The sequence below is a fragment of the Marmota monax genome, unplaced genomic scaffold (assembly GCF_021218885.2).
Source record: "Marmota monax isolate L192 unplaced genomic scaffold, Marmota_monax_Labrador192_F-V1.1 WCK01_AAM20220418_F8-fsc00210, whole genome shotgun sequence".
Classification (NCBI taxonomy): domain Eukaryota; kingdom Metazoa; phylum Chordata; class Mammalia; order Rodentia; family Sciuridae; genus Marmota; species Marmota monax.
Genome location: NW_026695248.1, coordinates 1,115,611 through 1,130,494, shown reverse-complemented (window position 1 = coordinate 1,130,494; position 14,884 = coordinate 1,115,611). Strand labels below are relative to the sequence as shown.

The window sequence follows — 14,884 nt, the reverse complement described above, 5'->3', positions numbered from 1 at the left end:
TATTATTCTACCTATCCAGGAACATGGAAATTTTTCATCTTTTAAGATCATCTTCCATTTCTTTCTTCATTGTTCTAATTTTCATTGCAGAGATCTTTAACCTCTTTGGTTTGATTTATTCCCAAGTGTTTTTTGTTTTGAGGTTATTGTGAATGAGATAGTTTTCCTGATTTCTTTCTCTGCATTACTGGAATATAGTAAAGCTATTGATTTATGTACGTTGATCTTGTATCCTGCTACTTTGCTGAATTTATTTATAAACTCTAGAAGTGTTCTGGTAGAGTTTTTTTGTGTCTCTAGATAAGGTATTATATCATAAGCAAATAGATAATTTGACTTCTTCTTTTCCTATTTGTATTCCTTTAATTTCCTTCTCTTGTCTGATTGCTCTGGTGGAGTTTCAAGAACTATAATGAATAGGAGTGGTGAGAACGACATCCTTATCTTGTTCCTGACTTTAGAGGAAATGCTTTTTGTTTTTCTCCATTCAAAGGATGTTGTCATTGAATTTGTCATATATAGCCTTTATAATAAAGAGGTAAATTCCTTCTATCTCTAGTTTCTCTAGTGTCAAAACATGAATGGGTGCTGGATTGTGTCAAAGGCTTTTTCCACACCCATTGAGATGATCACATGATTCTTGTTCTTATGTTTATTTGGTGAATTACATTTTTTGATTTGTGTATGTTAAATCAACATTGCATCCCTAGGATGCAATCATTTGATTGTGGTATACTACCTTCTTACTGGTGTTTTTTGTTTTGTCTTGTTTTGGGTACTGGGGATTGAACCCAGGGGCGCTCATATCCCAGCCCTTTTTATTTTTTTTTCTTTGAGACAGAGTCTCATTAAATTGCTAGGGGCCTTGCTGAATTGCTGAATTTGCAATTCTCCTGCCTCAGCCTCCCAAGTAGCTGGGATTACATGCGTGTGTCACCACACCCAGCCTTACTGTTTTTTAATATGGTTTGTTAGTATTTCTTAAGGACTTCTGATCTATGTTCATCAGAGATATTGGTCTGTAGTTTTCTTTGCATGATGTGTGTTTGTTTCATTTGGGTATTAGTGTGGTATTGGCTTCATAGAATGAATTTGGGAGTGTTCCTTCTGTTTCTATTTTGTAGAATAATTTGAAGAGAATTGACATTAGTTCTTTAAGGATCTGGTAGAACTTGGATGAGAATCTATCTGATCTTGGGCTTTTCTTTGTTGGAAGGCTTTTAATTTCTGCTTCAGTCTCATTGCTTGATAGAGAAACTGTGGAATGAAACTGACCAAACTCTCCTGTGTGTGAAATACCACAGTGAATTTCACCTTTATGTATATCTATAATACAGTAATTTTAAAAAATCTATAAATATATAGAAGAAAGAACAGCTAAATAGAGAAAAGGGAACAGGAGGAAGGAAGGGAAAGGGGATATTACTGAGAACTGAACTGGAGCAAATCATATCCAGGTACTATGATTATATCAAAATGGACCTCAATATTATGTATATAATCCCACTATTATATATTATGTATAACTTTAACATGCTAATAAAAATTCTTTTTAAAAAGAGTCAGTTATGGGGTTAGGGTTGTGGCTCAGTGGTAAAGCACTCGCCTAGCATGTGCTGGGTTCAATCCTCAGCACCATATAAAAATAAATAAATAAAATAAGCGTGTTGTGTCCAACTACAACTAAAAAATAAAAAAATAAAAGAGTCAGTTACTTAAGGAAGTCTTTCCTGACTTCCTGGACTTTTTTAGTCTAGGTCGGTTTCCTTTGTTACTTTTCTCCAGAAATATTTTCTTTTCTTTTATTTAGAAGGCGGTACCAGGGATTGAACTCAGGGGTACTTGATCATTGAGCCACATTCCCAGCCCCATTTTGTGTTTTATTTAGAGACAGGTCTCACTGAGTTCCTTAGCACCTTGCTTTTGCTGAGGCTGGCTTTGAATTCAGAATCCTCTTGCTTCAGCCTCCTGAATTTCTGGGATTACAGGTGCTTGGACAGAAATAGTTTCTTAATATGTATTTTAAATTCATCTGTATCATTATTTGATTGATGCATGAATCCCTCGGTGTTCTGGAAGTTACATAATAGATCATCTTACTTCCCTTGAATATACATTGAGGCATAGTAACTGGAACATAGAGACTACTCCATAAATATGGAATGGATGGCTGGGTAGATATATGGATAGAAGGTTGGTATGAAGAATGAATTAGAATGAGTGCAGTGGGAAGGGATGGCTAGAGAGGTGGGAATGAATTGTGGCCAAATAACAAGCCAAGAGCAATTTTTAGTGCTTTATATTGGTAAACGCACTTTGTAGAATTGCGTGAATTTCGTCACCTCTCAGTTTTTTGTTATTTTCACATTATAGAAAACATATATTTCTCTGTTGGTGGCAGTGTACTTACATAAGTAAAGGGTGGGAAATAAAATTATTTTGAGCATTTGAAAGCATTTATGTAACTTGAATCATGTTATGGTTTTGAAAATATGCTCTTATTTCTCATAAGTGGTTGTATTTTTAATTTACACTTGCCCAGAATCTTTTCCCCTCAGAGGCGTCAGTGCTAGAAAATTATCAAATTGTGATAATTTTATGATATTATAATTTCATATCAACATGTCAGTCAAGAATAGAAAAATGGGCACTGTGAATGAAACAGTGACTAACATTTTGTCTTTAGCCAAAACACTTGTAGAGTAACTGAAACAGTGGCAAATTCAGATAGAACAATAGACCAAATGTGTATATCTGAGCTAGCATCAGGAGTGGAAGTTTTTTAAGTGGGAAAAGGTTTGGGTCTAAGTGTGTGTGTGTGTGTGTGTGTGTACATACATATATATATTTTAGAGAGAGAGAGAATTTTTTAATATTTATTTTCCAGTTTTCAGTGGACACAACATCTTTATTTTATGTGGTGCTAAGGATCGAATCCAGCGCCCCGCACATGCCAGGCGAGCGCGTTACCGCTTGAGCCACATCCCCAGCCCCTAAGTATATTTTTTAAATGACCAGTTGAACACCCTACTTACAGATTTTATTTGAAGAATTTTTTTAAATTCCTGTTTTCTTTTATTTTTTTAATTAATTTTGTAGTTGCAGATAGACAGTGTGCATTTATTTTATTTATGTGGTACAGAGGATCAAACCCAGTGCCTCACATGGCTAGGCAAGTGCTCTTCCAGTGAGCTACAGCCCCAGCCCTATTTAAAGAAATTTTTTTTTTTACTTTTGCTTTCTTTTTTTTTTAAATTTTTTATTTTTGCATTACAATTCTTAATACACCTTTATATCACAATTTATCATATCTGATTTATAAGGTATGTTGACACACAAAAAAAAGAAATTTGAAACATGAATTATCTTTCTTGGAGTGTTTTGCACAGACTATTAATACCTATATTGTCTAAACTTCTTATAGTTTTAGTGTACTAGTGTTAAAAGATTGGTCCCACTTTGTTTTGCATGTTTTTCCAGTTAAAAAATAATATATACATACACACACATTTATTTAAAAAATCATCCTATCTTTGCAGCACTTAAATGCAGAAAGGTCTTATAAATCCCAGATTTCAACCTTGCATAAATCTCTTGTGAAGATGGAGGAGGAGCTTCAGAAAGTTCAGTTTGAAAAAGTGTCTGCTCTTGCAGATTTGTCTTCCACAAGGGAACTTTGTATTAAACTTGACTCAAGCAAAGAACTTCTTAATCGACAGCTGGTTGCTAAAGATCAAGAAATAGAAATGGTATGTAATACATTTTTAAGATGCCTCTAAAAATTGCTATTACTATAACATTGCTACATTTTATTAAAGAGAGGTTCTCTTTCTTTTTTGTATATATTTTTTAGTTGTAGCTGGACACAGTACCTTTATTATTTATTTATTTTTATATGGTGCTGATGATTGAACCTCATGAAGTATCACAAGTATATGGAAATCGAGCAACACACTTCAAAATACTCTAGGCAATGCCAGGTAGGCGGAACTGTGACCACCGACAGAAAAGGCCCAGTGGCCCGCGGAGGGGCAGAGCTTCCAATCACTCCTGCAAGGTAGGCGGGCCTGCGACCCACCGGCAGAAGAGGAGCAGCGGCCTGCTGAGAGGCAGAGCCGCCCCCTCCCCCTGCGCCGGCAAGGTAGAGGGAACTGTGACCACCCACAGAACAGGCCCAGCGGCCTGCTGAGGGGCAGAGCCGCCCCCCACCCCCCGCGCCTGCCAGGTAGGCGGAACTGTGACCACCGACAGAAAAGGCTCAGTGGCCCGCGGAGGGGCAGAGCTGCCAACCACTCCTGCAAGGTAGGCGAGCCTGCGACCCACCGGCAGAACAGGCGCAGCGGCCTGCTGAGAGGCAGAGCCGCCCCCTCCCCCCGCGCCTGCAAGGTAGACGGAACTGTGACCACAAACAGAACAGGCCAGACCTGCAACCGACAGACAGAACAGGCCCAGTGGCCTGAGGAAGGGTAGAGCCGCCCCCCCCCCCGCGCCTGCAAGGTAGGCGGACCTGAGACCCACCGGCAGAACAGCCCCAGAGGCCTGCAGAGGGGCAGTGCCGCTGCCTGCACCTGCAAAGTAGGCAGAACTGCGACCACTGACAGAACAAGCCTAGCGGCCCGCAGAGGGACAGAGCCGCCGCCCGCGCCTGCAAGGTAGGCGGACCTGCTACCGACCGGCAGAGCAGGCCCAGCAGCCTGCCGGTGTGGTAGGCACATTGCCCCAATTGGAGGAGGGGCAGAGCCACCGCCCGCGCCTGCGAGGGAGACTTTGCAACTATACAAGACCAATATAAATATATAGGGGGAAAATTCAATAGCACAACAGTTTCACCAAGTAGAAAGGAACGCGAACAGTATGAAGAGACAAGGAAAGAAAGGACCACAAGCAATGCAGATCAACTCAACGTTAGAAGAGGTAATAGCTGCAGCAGATGGAATGTCAGATAAAGAATTCAGGATATACATGCTTCAGATGATCTGGAGTCTCAAGGAAGACATCAGACAGCAAAATCAGACAATGAAAGATCACTTCAACAATGAATTACATAAACAAATCCAAGAAGCAAAAGATCAACTATACAGGGAAATAGAGGTTATAAAAAACAAACAAACAGAAATCCTAGAAATGCAGGAAGCAATAAACCAACTTAAAAACTCAATTGAGAATACTACCAGCAGAGTAGAACACTTAGAAGACAGAACATCAGACAATGAAGATAAAGTATTTCAACTTGAAAAGAACATAGACAGCTCAGCAAGACTGTTAAGAAACCATGAGCAGAACATCCAAGAAATATGGGATAACATCAAGAGACCAAATTTAAGAGTCATTGGGATACAGGAAGGGACAGAGTTTCAAACCAAAGGAATGAGCAATCTATTCAATGAAATAATACGAGAAAACTTCCCAGAATTGAAGAATGAGACAGAATCCCAAATCCTAGAAGCCTACAGGACGCCGAATGTGCAAAATCATAAGAGACCCACACCTAGACACATTATAATGAAGATGCCCAACATACAGAATAAGGAGAGAATTTTAAAAGCTACAAGAGAAAGGAAGCAGATTACATTTAGGGGTAAGCCAATCAGGATAACAGCTGATCTTTCAACACAGACTCTGAAAGCTAGAAGATCCTGGAATAACATATTTCAAACACTGAAAGAAAATGGGTTCCAACCAAGAATTGTGTTTCCAGCGAAATTAAGCTTCAGGATGGAAGATGAAATTAAAACCTTCCACGATAAACAAAAGTTAAAAGAATTTGCAGCTAGAAAACCATCTCTTCAAAACATCCTTGGCAAAACATTACAGGAAGAGGAAATGGAAAATAACAATGAAAACCAACAGTGGGAGGTAGGATAGTAAAGGGGGGAAAATAATCAAAGAGGAAAACAAACCATGTTTAGTAACATAAATAAACAAATATGGCTGGAAGAACAACCCATATCTCAATAATAACCCTAAATGTTAATGGCTTAAACTCACCAATCAAGAGACACAGGCTAGTAGAATGGATCACAAAACAAGACCCAACAATATGCTGCCTACAGGAGACACATTTGATAGGAAAAGACATACATAGGCTGAAGGTGAAAGGTTGGGAAAAATCATATCACTCATATGGACTTCGGAAACAAACAGGTGTGTCCATACTCATATCAAATAAAATAGATTTCAAGCCCAAGTTAATCAAAAGGGATAAAGAGGGACACTACATTCTGCTCAAGGGAACCATACACCCACAAGACATAACAATCATAAATATATATGCCCCTAACAATGGTGCAGCTATGTTCATCAAACAAACTCTTCTCAAGTTCAAGAGTCTAATAGACCACCATACAATAATCATGGGAGACTTCAACACACCTCTCTCACCAATGGACAGATCTTCCAAACAAAAGTTGAATAAGGAAACTATAGAACTCAATAACACAATTAATAACCTAGACTTAATTGACATATATAGAATATACTACCCAACATCAAGCAGTTACACTTTTTTCTCAGGAGCACATGGATCCTTCTCAAAAATAGATCACATATTATGTCACAGGGCAACTCTTAGACAATATAAAGGAGTAGAGATAATACCATGCATCTTATCTGATCATAATGGAATGAAACTGAAAATCAACGATAAAAGAAGGAAGGAAAAAGCATACATCACTTGGAGAATGAACAATAGGTTACTGAATGATCAATGGGTTATAGAAGACATCAAGGAGGAAATTAAAAAATTCTTAGAGATAAATGAAAACAGACACAACATATCGGAATCTATGGGACACATTGAAAGCAGTTCTAAGAGGAAAATTCATTGCGTGGAGTTCATTCCTTAAAAAAAAGAAAAAACCAACAAATAAATGATCTCATACTTCATCTCAAAATCCTAGAAAAAGAAGAGCAAAACAACAGCAAAAGAAGTAGAAGGCAAGAAATAATTAAAATCAGAGCTGAAATTAATGAAATTGAAACAAAAGAAACAATTGAAAAAATTGACAAAACTAAAAGTTGGTTCTTTGAAAAAATAAACAAAATCTACAGACCCTTAGCCATGCTAGCAAAGAGAAGAAGAGAGAGAACTCAAATTACTAACATACGGGATGAAAAAGGCAATATCACAACAGACACTTCAGAAATACAGAAGATAATCAAAAATTATTTTGAATCCTTATACTCCAATACATTAGAAGATAGTGAAGGCATAGATAAATTTCTTAAGTCATATGATCTGCCCAGATTGAGTCAGGAGGATATAGACAACCTAAACAGACCAATATCAATTGAGGAAATAGAAGAAACCATCAAAAGACTACCAACTAAGAAAAGCCCAGGACCCGATGGGTATACAGCAGAGTTTTACAAAACCTTTAAAGAGGAACTAATACCAATACTTTTCAAGCTACTTCAGGAAATAGAAAAAGAGGGAGAACTTCCAAATTCATTTTACGAGACCAACATCACCCTGATACCTAAACCAAAGACACTTCAAAGAAAGAAAACTACAGACCAATATCTCTAATGAACCTAGATGCAAAAATCCTCAATAAAATTCTGGCGAATCGGATACAAAAACATATCAAAAAAATTGTGCACCATGATCAAGTAGGATTCATCCCTGGGATGCAAGGCTGGTTCAATATACGGAAATCAATAAATGTTATTCACCACATCAATAGACTTAAAAATAAGAACCATATGATCATCTCGATAGATGCGGAAAAAGCATTCGACAAAGTACAGCATCCCTTTATGTTCAAAACTCTAGAAAAACTAGGGATAACAGGAACATACCTCAATATTGTAAAAGCAATCTATGCTAAGCCTCAGGCTAGCATCATTCTGAATGGAGAAAAATTGAAGGCATTCCCTCTAAAATCTGGAACAAGACAGGGATGCCCTCTCTCACCACTTCTGTTCAACATAGTTCTCGAAACACTGGCCAGAGCAATTAGACAGATGAAAGAAATTAAAGGCATAAAAATAGAAAAAGAAGAACTTAAATTATCACTATTTTCAGATGACATGATTCTATACCTAGCAGACCCAAAAGGGTCTACAAAGAAACTATTAGAGCTAATAAATGAATTCAGCAAAGTGGCAGGATATAAAATCAACACGCATAAATCAAAGGCATTCCTGTATATCAGCGACAAATCCTCTGAAATGGAAATGAGGACAACCACTCCATTCACAATATCTTCAAAAAAAATAAAATACTTGGGAATCAACCTAACAAAAGAGGTGAAAGGCTTATACAATGAAAACTACAGAACCCTAAAGAGAGAAATAGAAGAAGATCTTAGAAGATGGAAAAATATACCCTGTTCATGGATAGGCAGAACTAACATCATCAAAATGGCGATATTACCAAAAGTTCTCTATAGGTTTAATGCAATGCCAATCAAAATCCCAACGGCATTTCTTGTAGAAATACAGAAAGCAATCATGAAATTCATATGGAAAAACAAAAGACCCAGAATAGCAAAAACAATGCTAAGCAGGAAGTGTGAATCAGGCGGTATAGCGGTACCAGACTTCAAACTATACTACAGAGCAATAGTAACAAAAACAGCATGGTACTGGTACCAAAACAGGCGGGTGGACCAATGGTACAGAATAGAGGACACAGAAACCAATCCACAAAACTACAACTATCTTATATTTGATAAAGGGGCTAAAAGCATGCAATGGAGGAAGGATAGCATCTTCAACAAATGGTGCTGGGAAAACTGGAAATCCATATGCAACAAAATGAAACTGAATCCCTTTCTCTCGCCATGCACAAAAGTTAATTCAAAATGGATCAAGGAGCTTGATATCAAATCAGAGACACGCCGTCTGATAGAAGAAAAAGTTGGCTACGATCTACATACGGTGGGGTCGGGCTCCAAATTCCTCAATAGGACACGCATAGCACAAAAGTTAATAACTAGAATCAACAAATGGGACTTACTCAAACTAAAAAATTTTCTCTCAGCAAAAGAAACAATAAGAGAGGTAAATAGAGAGCCTACATCCTGGGAACAAATCTTTTCTCCTCACACTTCAGATAGAGCCCTAATATCCAGAGTATACAAAGAACTCAAAAAATTAGACAGTAAGAGAACAAACAACCCAATCAACAAATGGGCCAAGGACCTGAACAGACACTTCTCAGAGGAGGACATACAATCAATCATCAAGTACATGAAATAATGCTCACCATCTCTAGCAGTCAGAGAAATGCAAATCAAAACCACCCTAAGATACCATCTCACTCCAGTAAGATTGGCAGCCATTATGAAGTCAAACAACAACAAGTGCTGGCGAGGATGTGGGGAAAAGGGTACACTTGTACATTGCTGGTGGGACTGCAAATTGGTGCAGCCAATTTGGAAAGCAGTATGGAGATTTCTTGGAAAGCTGGAAATGGAGCCACCATTTGACCCAGCTATTCCCCTTCTCGGTCTATTCCCTAAAGACCTAAAAAGAGCATGCTACAGGGACACTGCTACATCGATGTTCATAGCAGCACAATTCACAATAGCAAGACTGTGGAACCAACCTAGATGCCCTTCAATAGATGAATGGATAAAAAAAATGTGGCATTTATACACAATGGAGTATTACTCTGCATTAAAAAATGACAAAATCATAGAATTTACAGGGAAATGGATGGCATTAGAGCAGATTATGCTAAGTGAAGCTAGCCAATCCCTAAAAAACAAATGCCAAATATCTTCTTTGATATAAGGAGAGTAACTAAGAACAGAGTAGGGTCGAAGAGCATGAGAAGAAATTAACATTAAACAGGGATGAGAGGTGGGAGGGAAAGGGAGAGAGAAGGGAAATTGCATGGAAATGGAAGGAGACCCTCAGAGTTATACAAAAGTACATACAAGAGGAAGTGAGGGGAAAGGGAAAAATAATACAAGGGGGACAAATGAATGTCAGTAGAGGGGGCAGAGAGAGAAGAGGGGAGGGGAGGGGAGGGGAGGGGGGATAGTAGAGGATAGGAAAGGCAGCAGAACACAACAGACACTAGTATGGCAATATGTAAATCAATGGATGTATAACTGATGTGATTCTGCAATCTGTATATGGGGTAAAAATGGGAGCTCATAACCCACTTGAATCAAAGTGTGAAATATGATATATCAAGAACTATGTAATGTTTTGAACAACCAACAATAAAAAATTAAAAAAAAATACTCTAGGCAAAAGAAGAAATCACAAAGGGGGAAAAAGAGATTAATGAGAATGAAAACACAGTGTGCCAAAATGTATAGGATACAAATAAAAATTAATATGTATTTTTAAAAATACATATTAAAAAACAGGAAAACAGTTGATCAAATGAACTTCATTCAAATTTTTAAAAAACTTTGGTGCTGTAAATAATATTGAAAAGTAAAAAGCCAGTGCATGGAATGGGGGAAAATATTTGCAAATCATTTATCTAATAAGAGATCTGTATGTAAAATACATACAGAATTCTTATGACTTAATAACCCAATAAAAAAATAAGCTAAGGTTATCAGTAGACATTTCTCTACACAAGATGCATAAATGGACAGTAAGCACATGAAAAGATACTTGGCATCATTAACAATCAGAAATGCAAATCACCATTTCACACATACTAGGATGACTGTGTTTAAAAAGGCAGATGCTAAAAAAATATTGACAAAGATATGGCAAAAGTGGAATCTTCATACACTGATGGTGGAAAGTAAGTGAGGCCACTGGAAAACATTTTGTCAGTTCCTAAAAATGTTAAAAATAGGATTAATATACAACCCAGAAATTCTACTCCTTTTATATTTAAGAGGAATAAAAATTATATGAACACACAAAAACTTTTGCACAGTTCTCCATGGTAGCATTATTTATAACAGACCCAAAGTGTAATTCAAATATTCCTAACTGTGAATGCATACCTGTGCTGCAATGGAATATTATGGAATATGATGAGGCAATAAAAGTAACAGAGTACTGATATCTGCTAAAACATTAATGGCTTTTTTCTTTCTTTTGGTACTAGGTATTGAAACCAGCAGTGCTTAACCACTGAGCCACATCCCCAGACCTTTTTTTTTTTTTTTCTTTTTTCTTTTTTTGAAACAGGGTACTAATACTGAGTCTCTTTGGGGGAAGTTGAAAAAGCTGTAATTTAGATTAAAGTGATGATTGCATGAGTCTGTTAATATGTTTAAAATCATTGAATTGTACACTTATTAAATGAGTAAGTTGTGTGGAATGTGAATTATGTTCCAGTAAAGCTGTTGCCAAAAAAAGTGATGCTCCATTTTGTACTAGTGTCATCCAAGTATACGGGCTTACCATTGCCTCTTTTAATGTTCATCAACACTAACAAATTTGCCAATTTGATAGAATAGTGTGTCTTTTAAAATTTTATTGGTTCTTTTTAGTTGTACATGACAGTAGAACACATTTTGACGTAATCATACAAGCATGGAATATATCTTATTGTAATTAGAACCCTAGTACCTCTCCTTCCCCTTTTTTCCCCACTCCTTGCTCTCCTCCCTCTATTGATCTTTCTGCCATTTATCTGTAGTTTTTTTAAATTAATTTCTTGTGGAGGTACACAATAGTGAGATTCACTGGTGTATTCACATATATACATGGGAAAGTTATGTCAGATTCATTCCACTGTCTTTCCTTTTCCTATACTCCCCTTCCCTTCCTTTTTATCTACTCCTCCGAACTTCTATTCCCCACCCTGCTTATTGTTAGCTTCCAAATATCAGAGAAAACATTCACCTTTTGATTTGAGGGAATTGGCATATTTTACTTAGCACAATAGTCCCTAGTTCCATCCATTTACCAGCAAATGTCATAAAGTCATTCTTCTTTATGGCTGAGTAATACTCCATTGTGTATATATACTACATTTTCTTTATCCATTAATCTATCAAAAGGCACCTAGGTTGGCTCCACAGCTATTGTGAATTGTCTTTAATAGACTTTTGATTCAATTGAAATACGTTTAGCAATATCTACATATGCTTTGGATCCTTGACCAGAGTGGGGAATGCTAGTAGTATCTAGTGGACAGAGGTTAGGGATTTTGCTGAAAATTCTATAATGCAAGGGCAGCTCTCCACACCAAGTAATTATCTAGCCCAACAAGTCAGAAGTGACAAGGTAAAAAACCCTGGACTGGGAGTTGCATCTTGTTTGAATTTATATCATTTTGACCACTAGCAAGCATAAATTTTTGTATGTTTGCTGTTTAGTCGTATTGCTTTTTTTGTAAGTTTTAATCATATCATTTTCATATTTCTCATTTGTCTGATTTTTTTATACTAATAAAAGTATTAACTATTTTACTTACAAAGTTTATTTTTTTCCAGTTGAAAGTTTCTTTTGAATTTTTGGTTAAGTTTATGTTGACTAGAATAATGTTTATTTTTTATGTGGTTAAACTTATTTTTGCGTTGTATTTAGCTTAGAAAATTCTTCCGCTATCTACCTACCTACCTGTCTCTACTCCAGCAATTTTGTTTTTATTTATATCCCTTTACTGGATTTTAAACTTATGCTTTCACATTTAACTTTTTAAATGCCTATAGAATTTGTTATAACATATATTATAAAGATTAATTTTTTTTTCTAAATAGTAATGACAAGTCTTCCACCTTTTGATGAAATATTTGATGTACAGAGCATATTTTAGTTCAAGATAACCTTCAGAAACTTCCACAGGTTTAGCAAGAGAGGAAAGTATGTTTTCCCCTTGCATTCCTTAACTGTGGAGTAGCTAGGTATTTGTAACTCGCCTTTCTTAAGACAGAGCAGTAGTCACAGGTATCACCCAGACAGCCTGGTAGTAATATATACAGAAATATCAAAGCTGGAAATAAAAAGTGGTTGCAGTTTGGGATTAATAAAATTTTCTTAAATTAATGAATTTCCTGATCTGATTAGAAGGATGGGGAAAGTGATGCTATACAGTATGTGTGGTATATATATTTGTTAAGAAAGAGGACACAGTTTCAAACTAAGAAATTGAAAGTAGTTGTCAGTTTATAACATATTGAAAGAACTTGAGAGTCCTTGATTATATGCCAGTTAAATGAATGAATGGGAATAAGCGTAGATATCTTCCTATTATTGTACAGATGGAGAATGAGTTAGATTCTGCTCGTTCTGAAATAGAACTCCTCAGGAGTCAGATGACAAATGAAAGAATCTCCATGCAGAATCTAGAAGCTTTGCTGGTGGCCAATCGAGACAAAGAATATCAGTCTCAGATAGCACTTCAAGAAAAAGAGTCTGAAATTCAGCTTCTTAAAGAACACCTTTGTTTGGCAGAAAATAAAATGTGAGTTGGCTAGCAGTATAATAACTTAAAGTCATATTTCTTAAAATTTTGGTTCTTTATAGATCAGTAGAATTTTAAAACCTGAATTTAGGGAATTTAGCTCCCATACTTTTCCATTAATTAAACTGAGGATTACAAATATTGTGATTTGTCTAAGATTTTATATTTAGTTGTATTATGTTTGTTCTTATCTAAGATATCTAAATTTAACCATCTTTGCTGGGGTTTTTTCCCAATAGAGCTTTAGGTAAAATAGAATGTCTGATCTAAAATATTGCCTTTAGGAAATGTAACCAGAGTAGAAAAAAGTAAGCACTCTGAAACTGGAAGAATTTTTTTTTTTTTTAAAGAGAGAGAGAGAATTTTAATATTTATTTTCTAGTTTTCAGCAGACACATCATCTCTGTATGTGGTGCTGAGGATCGAACCTGGGCCGCACGCATGCCAGGCAAACGTGCTACCGCTTGAGCCACATCCCCAGCCCTGGAAGAATTTTTTTAAAAATATTTTTAGTTGTAGATGGACACAATCTTCTTATTTTGTTTATATTTATGGATCAAACCCAGTGTCTCCCACGTGCTAGGCAGGCACTCTACCACTGAGCTATGTTCCCAGCTCCCCAGAAGAATTTTTGTATGTATGGATCATCTGATATTGCTATCTAGTCTTTCCATTTGTCATTAGTGTTTCTGTATACTAGATACTTGGAAGAATTCCTGAATTTACAAAATACCGAACATTTCCCCAGAGCGTGACTTTGACTTTCTTTGTTTGTTTTTGTTAGAATCCCTAGTACAGCTTACACTTTATTAGAACTCCCAGCTGGAGATTGGAGTGGAAATGCTTGCCTTGATAGAGAACATTTCTTTCATTAAACCTGGTCAACACTTACTACCAATGGGGAGTTTTAGCCCATATTTTTGTATGTCCCATCTATAACACTATCTTTTCCCCCATCATCAGTACCTTTTAATCTGACTCTTTGCTATGTTGAGTCTGTAGAATTTCTTCATTCTTAGGAGGCAAAAGCTAACTCCTTGAATTGTTGACAGTGGCAACCATGAAAGAAAAAAAAAGGGAGGGGAGTGTGGGACGTTGGAAGGGTAGTATAAAGAGATTTAATAGTTACCAGTTAACAATTTCAAACTAAATTATTGACATTGCTGTCCTAAACTGTTCTATAAGTGAGATTCCTTAAGATTCCTCCTCGCTTTTTACCAGACAGAATATCAGATTTCTCCAAACCCTTCTTTATAATATTTAAGCAGGTAGGCATAGTTTACATCTGACCTCATTAAGGACAGCAGTGACCCAGCTTCTGACTAGTGCATCCTGAAATTTTGTTTCTATTCCTAAAGATTGTTCTCTAACTAATCTTACTTTCCAGGAAAACATTGGTGGTGTCTGCTTTCTAGATTCATTTCTTAACTTTCTGTTTGGCTTGTCCTTTGAAAAATCACCCCTTTCCTGTAACACAATGATTTGAGAAATTGCCCCTATGCACTTGTCTTTATTTCATAACATGTTCTTCTCCTGGCTCTCTAA

The 14,884-nt window shown here is 36.6% G+C and overlaps 1 protein-coding gene across 14 annotated transcripts in view; it reads left to right on the top strand.

Moving 5' to 3' along the window:
- Tsga10 (testis specific 10) overlaps positions 1–14,884 on the top strand; it is a 114,134-nt gene that overhangs the window by 86,792 nt on the left and 12,458 nt on the right. For 9 of the 14 annotated variants that reach the window (XR_006850917.2, XM_046440338.2, XM_046440337.2 and 6 more), the window contains 2 exons: positions 3,540–3,749; positions 13,137–13,339. Coding sequence is in view for 11 of the 14 variants with exons in the window: in XM_046440338.2 (XP_046296294.1) it covers positions 3,540–3,749; positions 13,137–13,339 (413 nt within the window). In the remaining 3 variants the exon portion in view is untranslated. Of the gene's footprint in view, positions 1–3,539; positions 3,750–3,853; positions 3,970–13,136; positions 13,340–14,884 lie in introns of those variants that run through there. The other 5 variants (XR_006850919.2, XR_006850918.2, XM_046440333.2 and 2 more) reach the window with 3 other exon arrangements.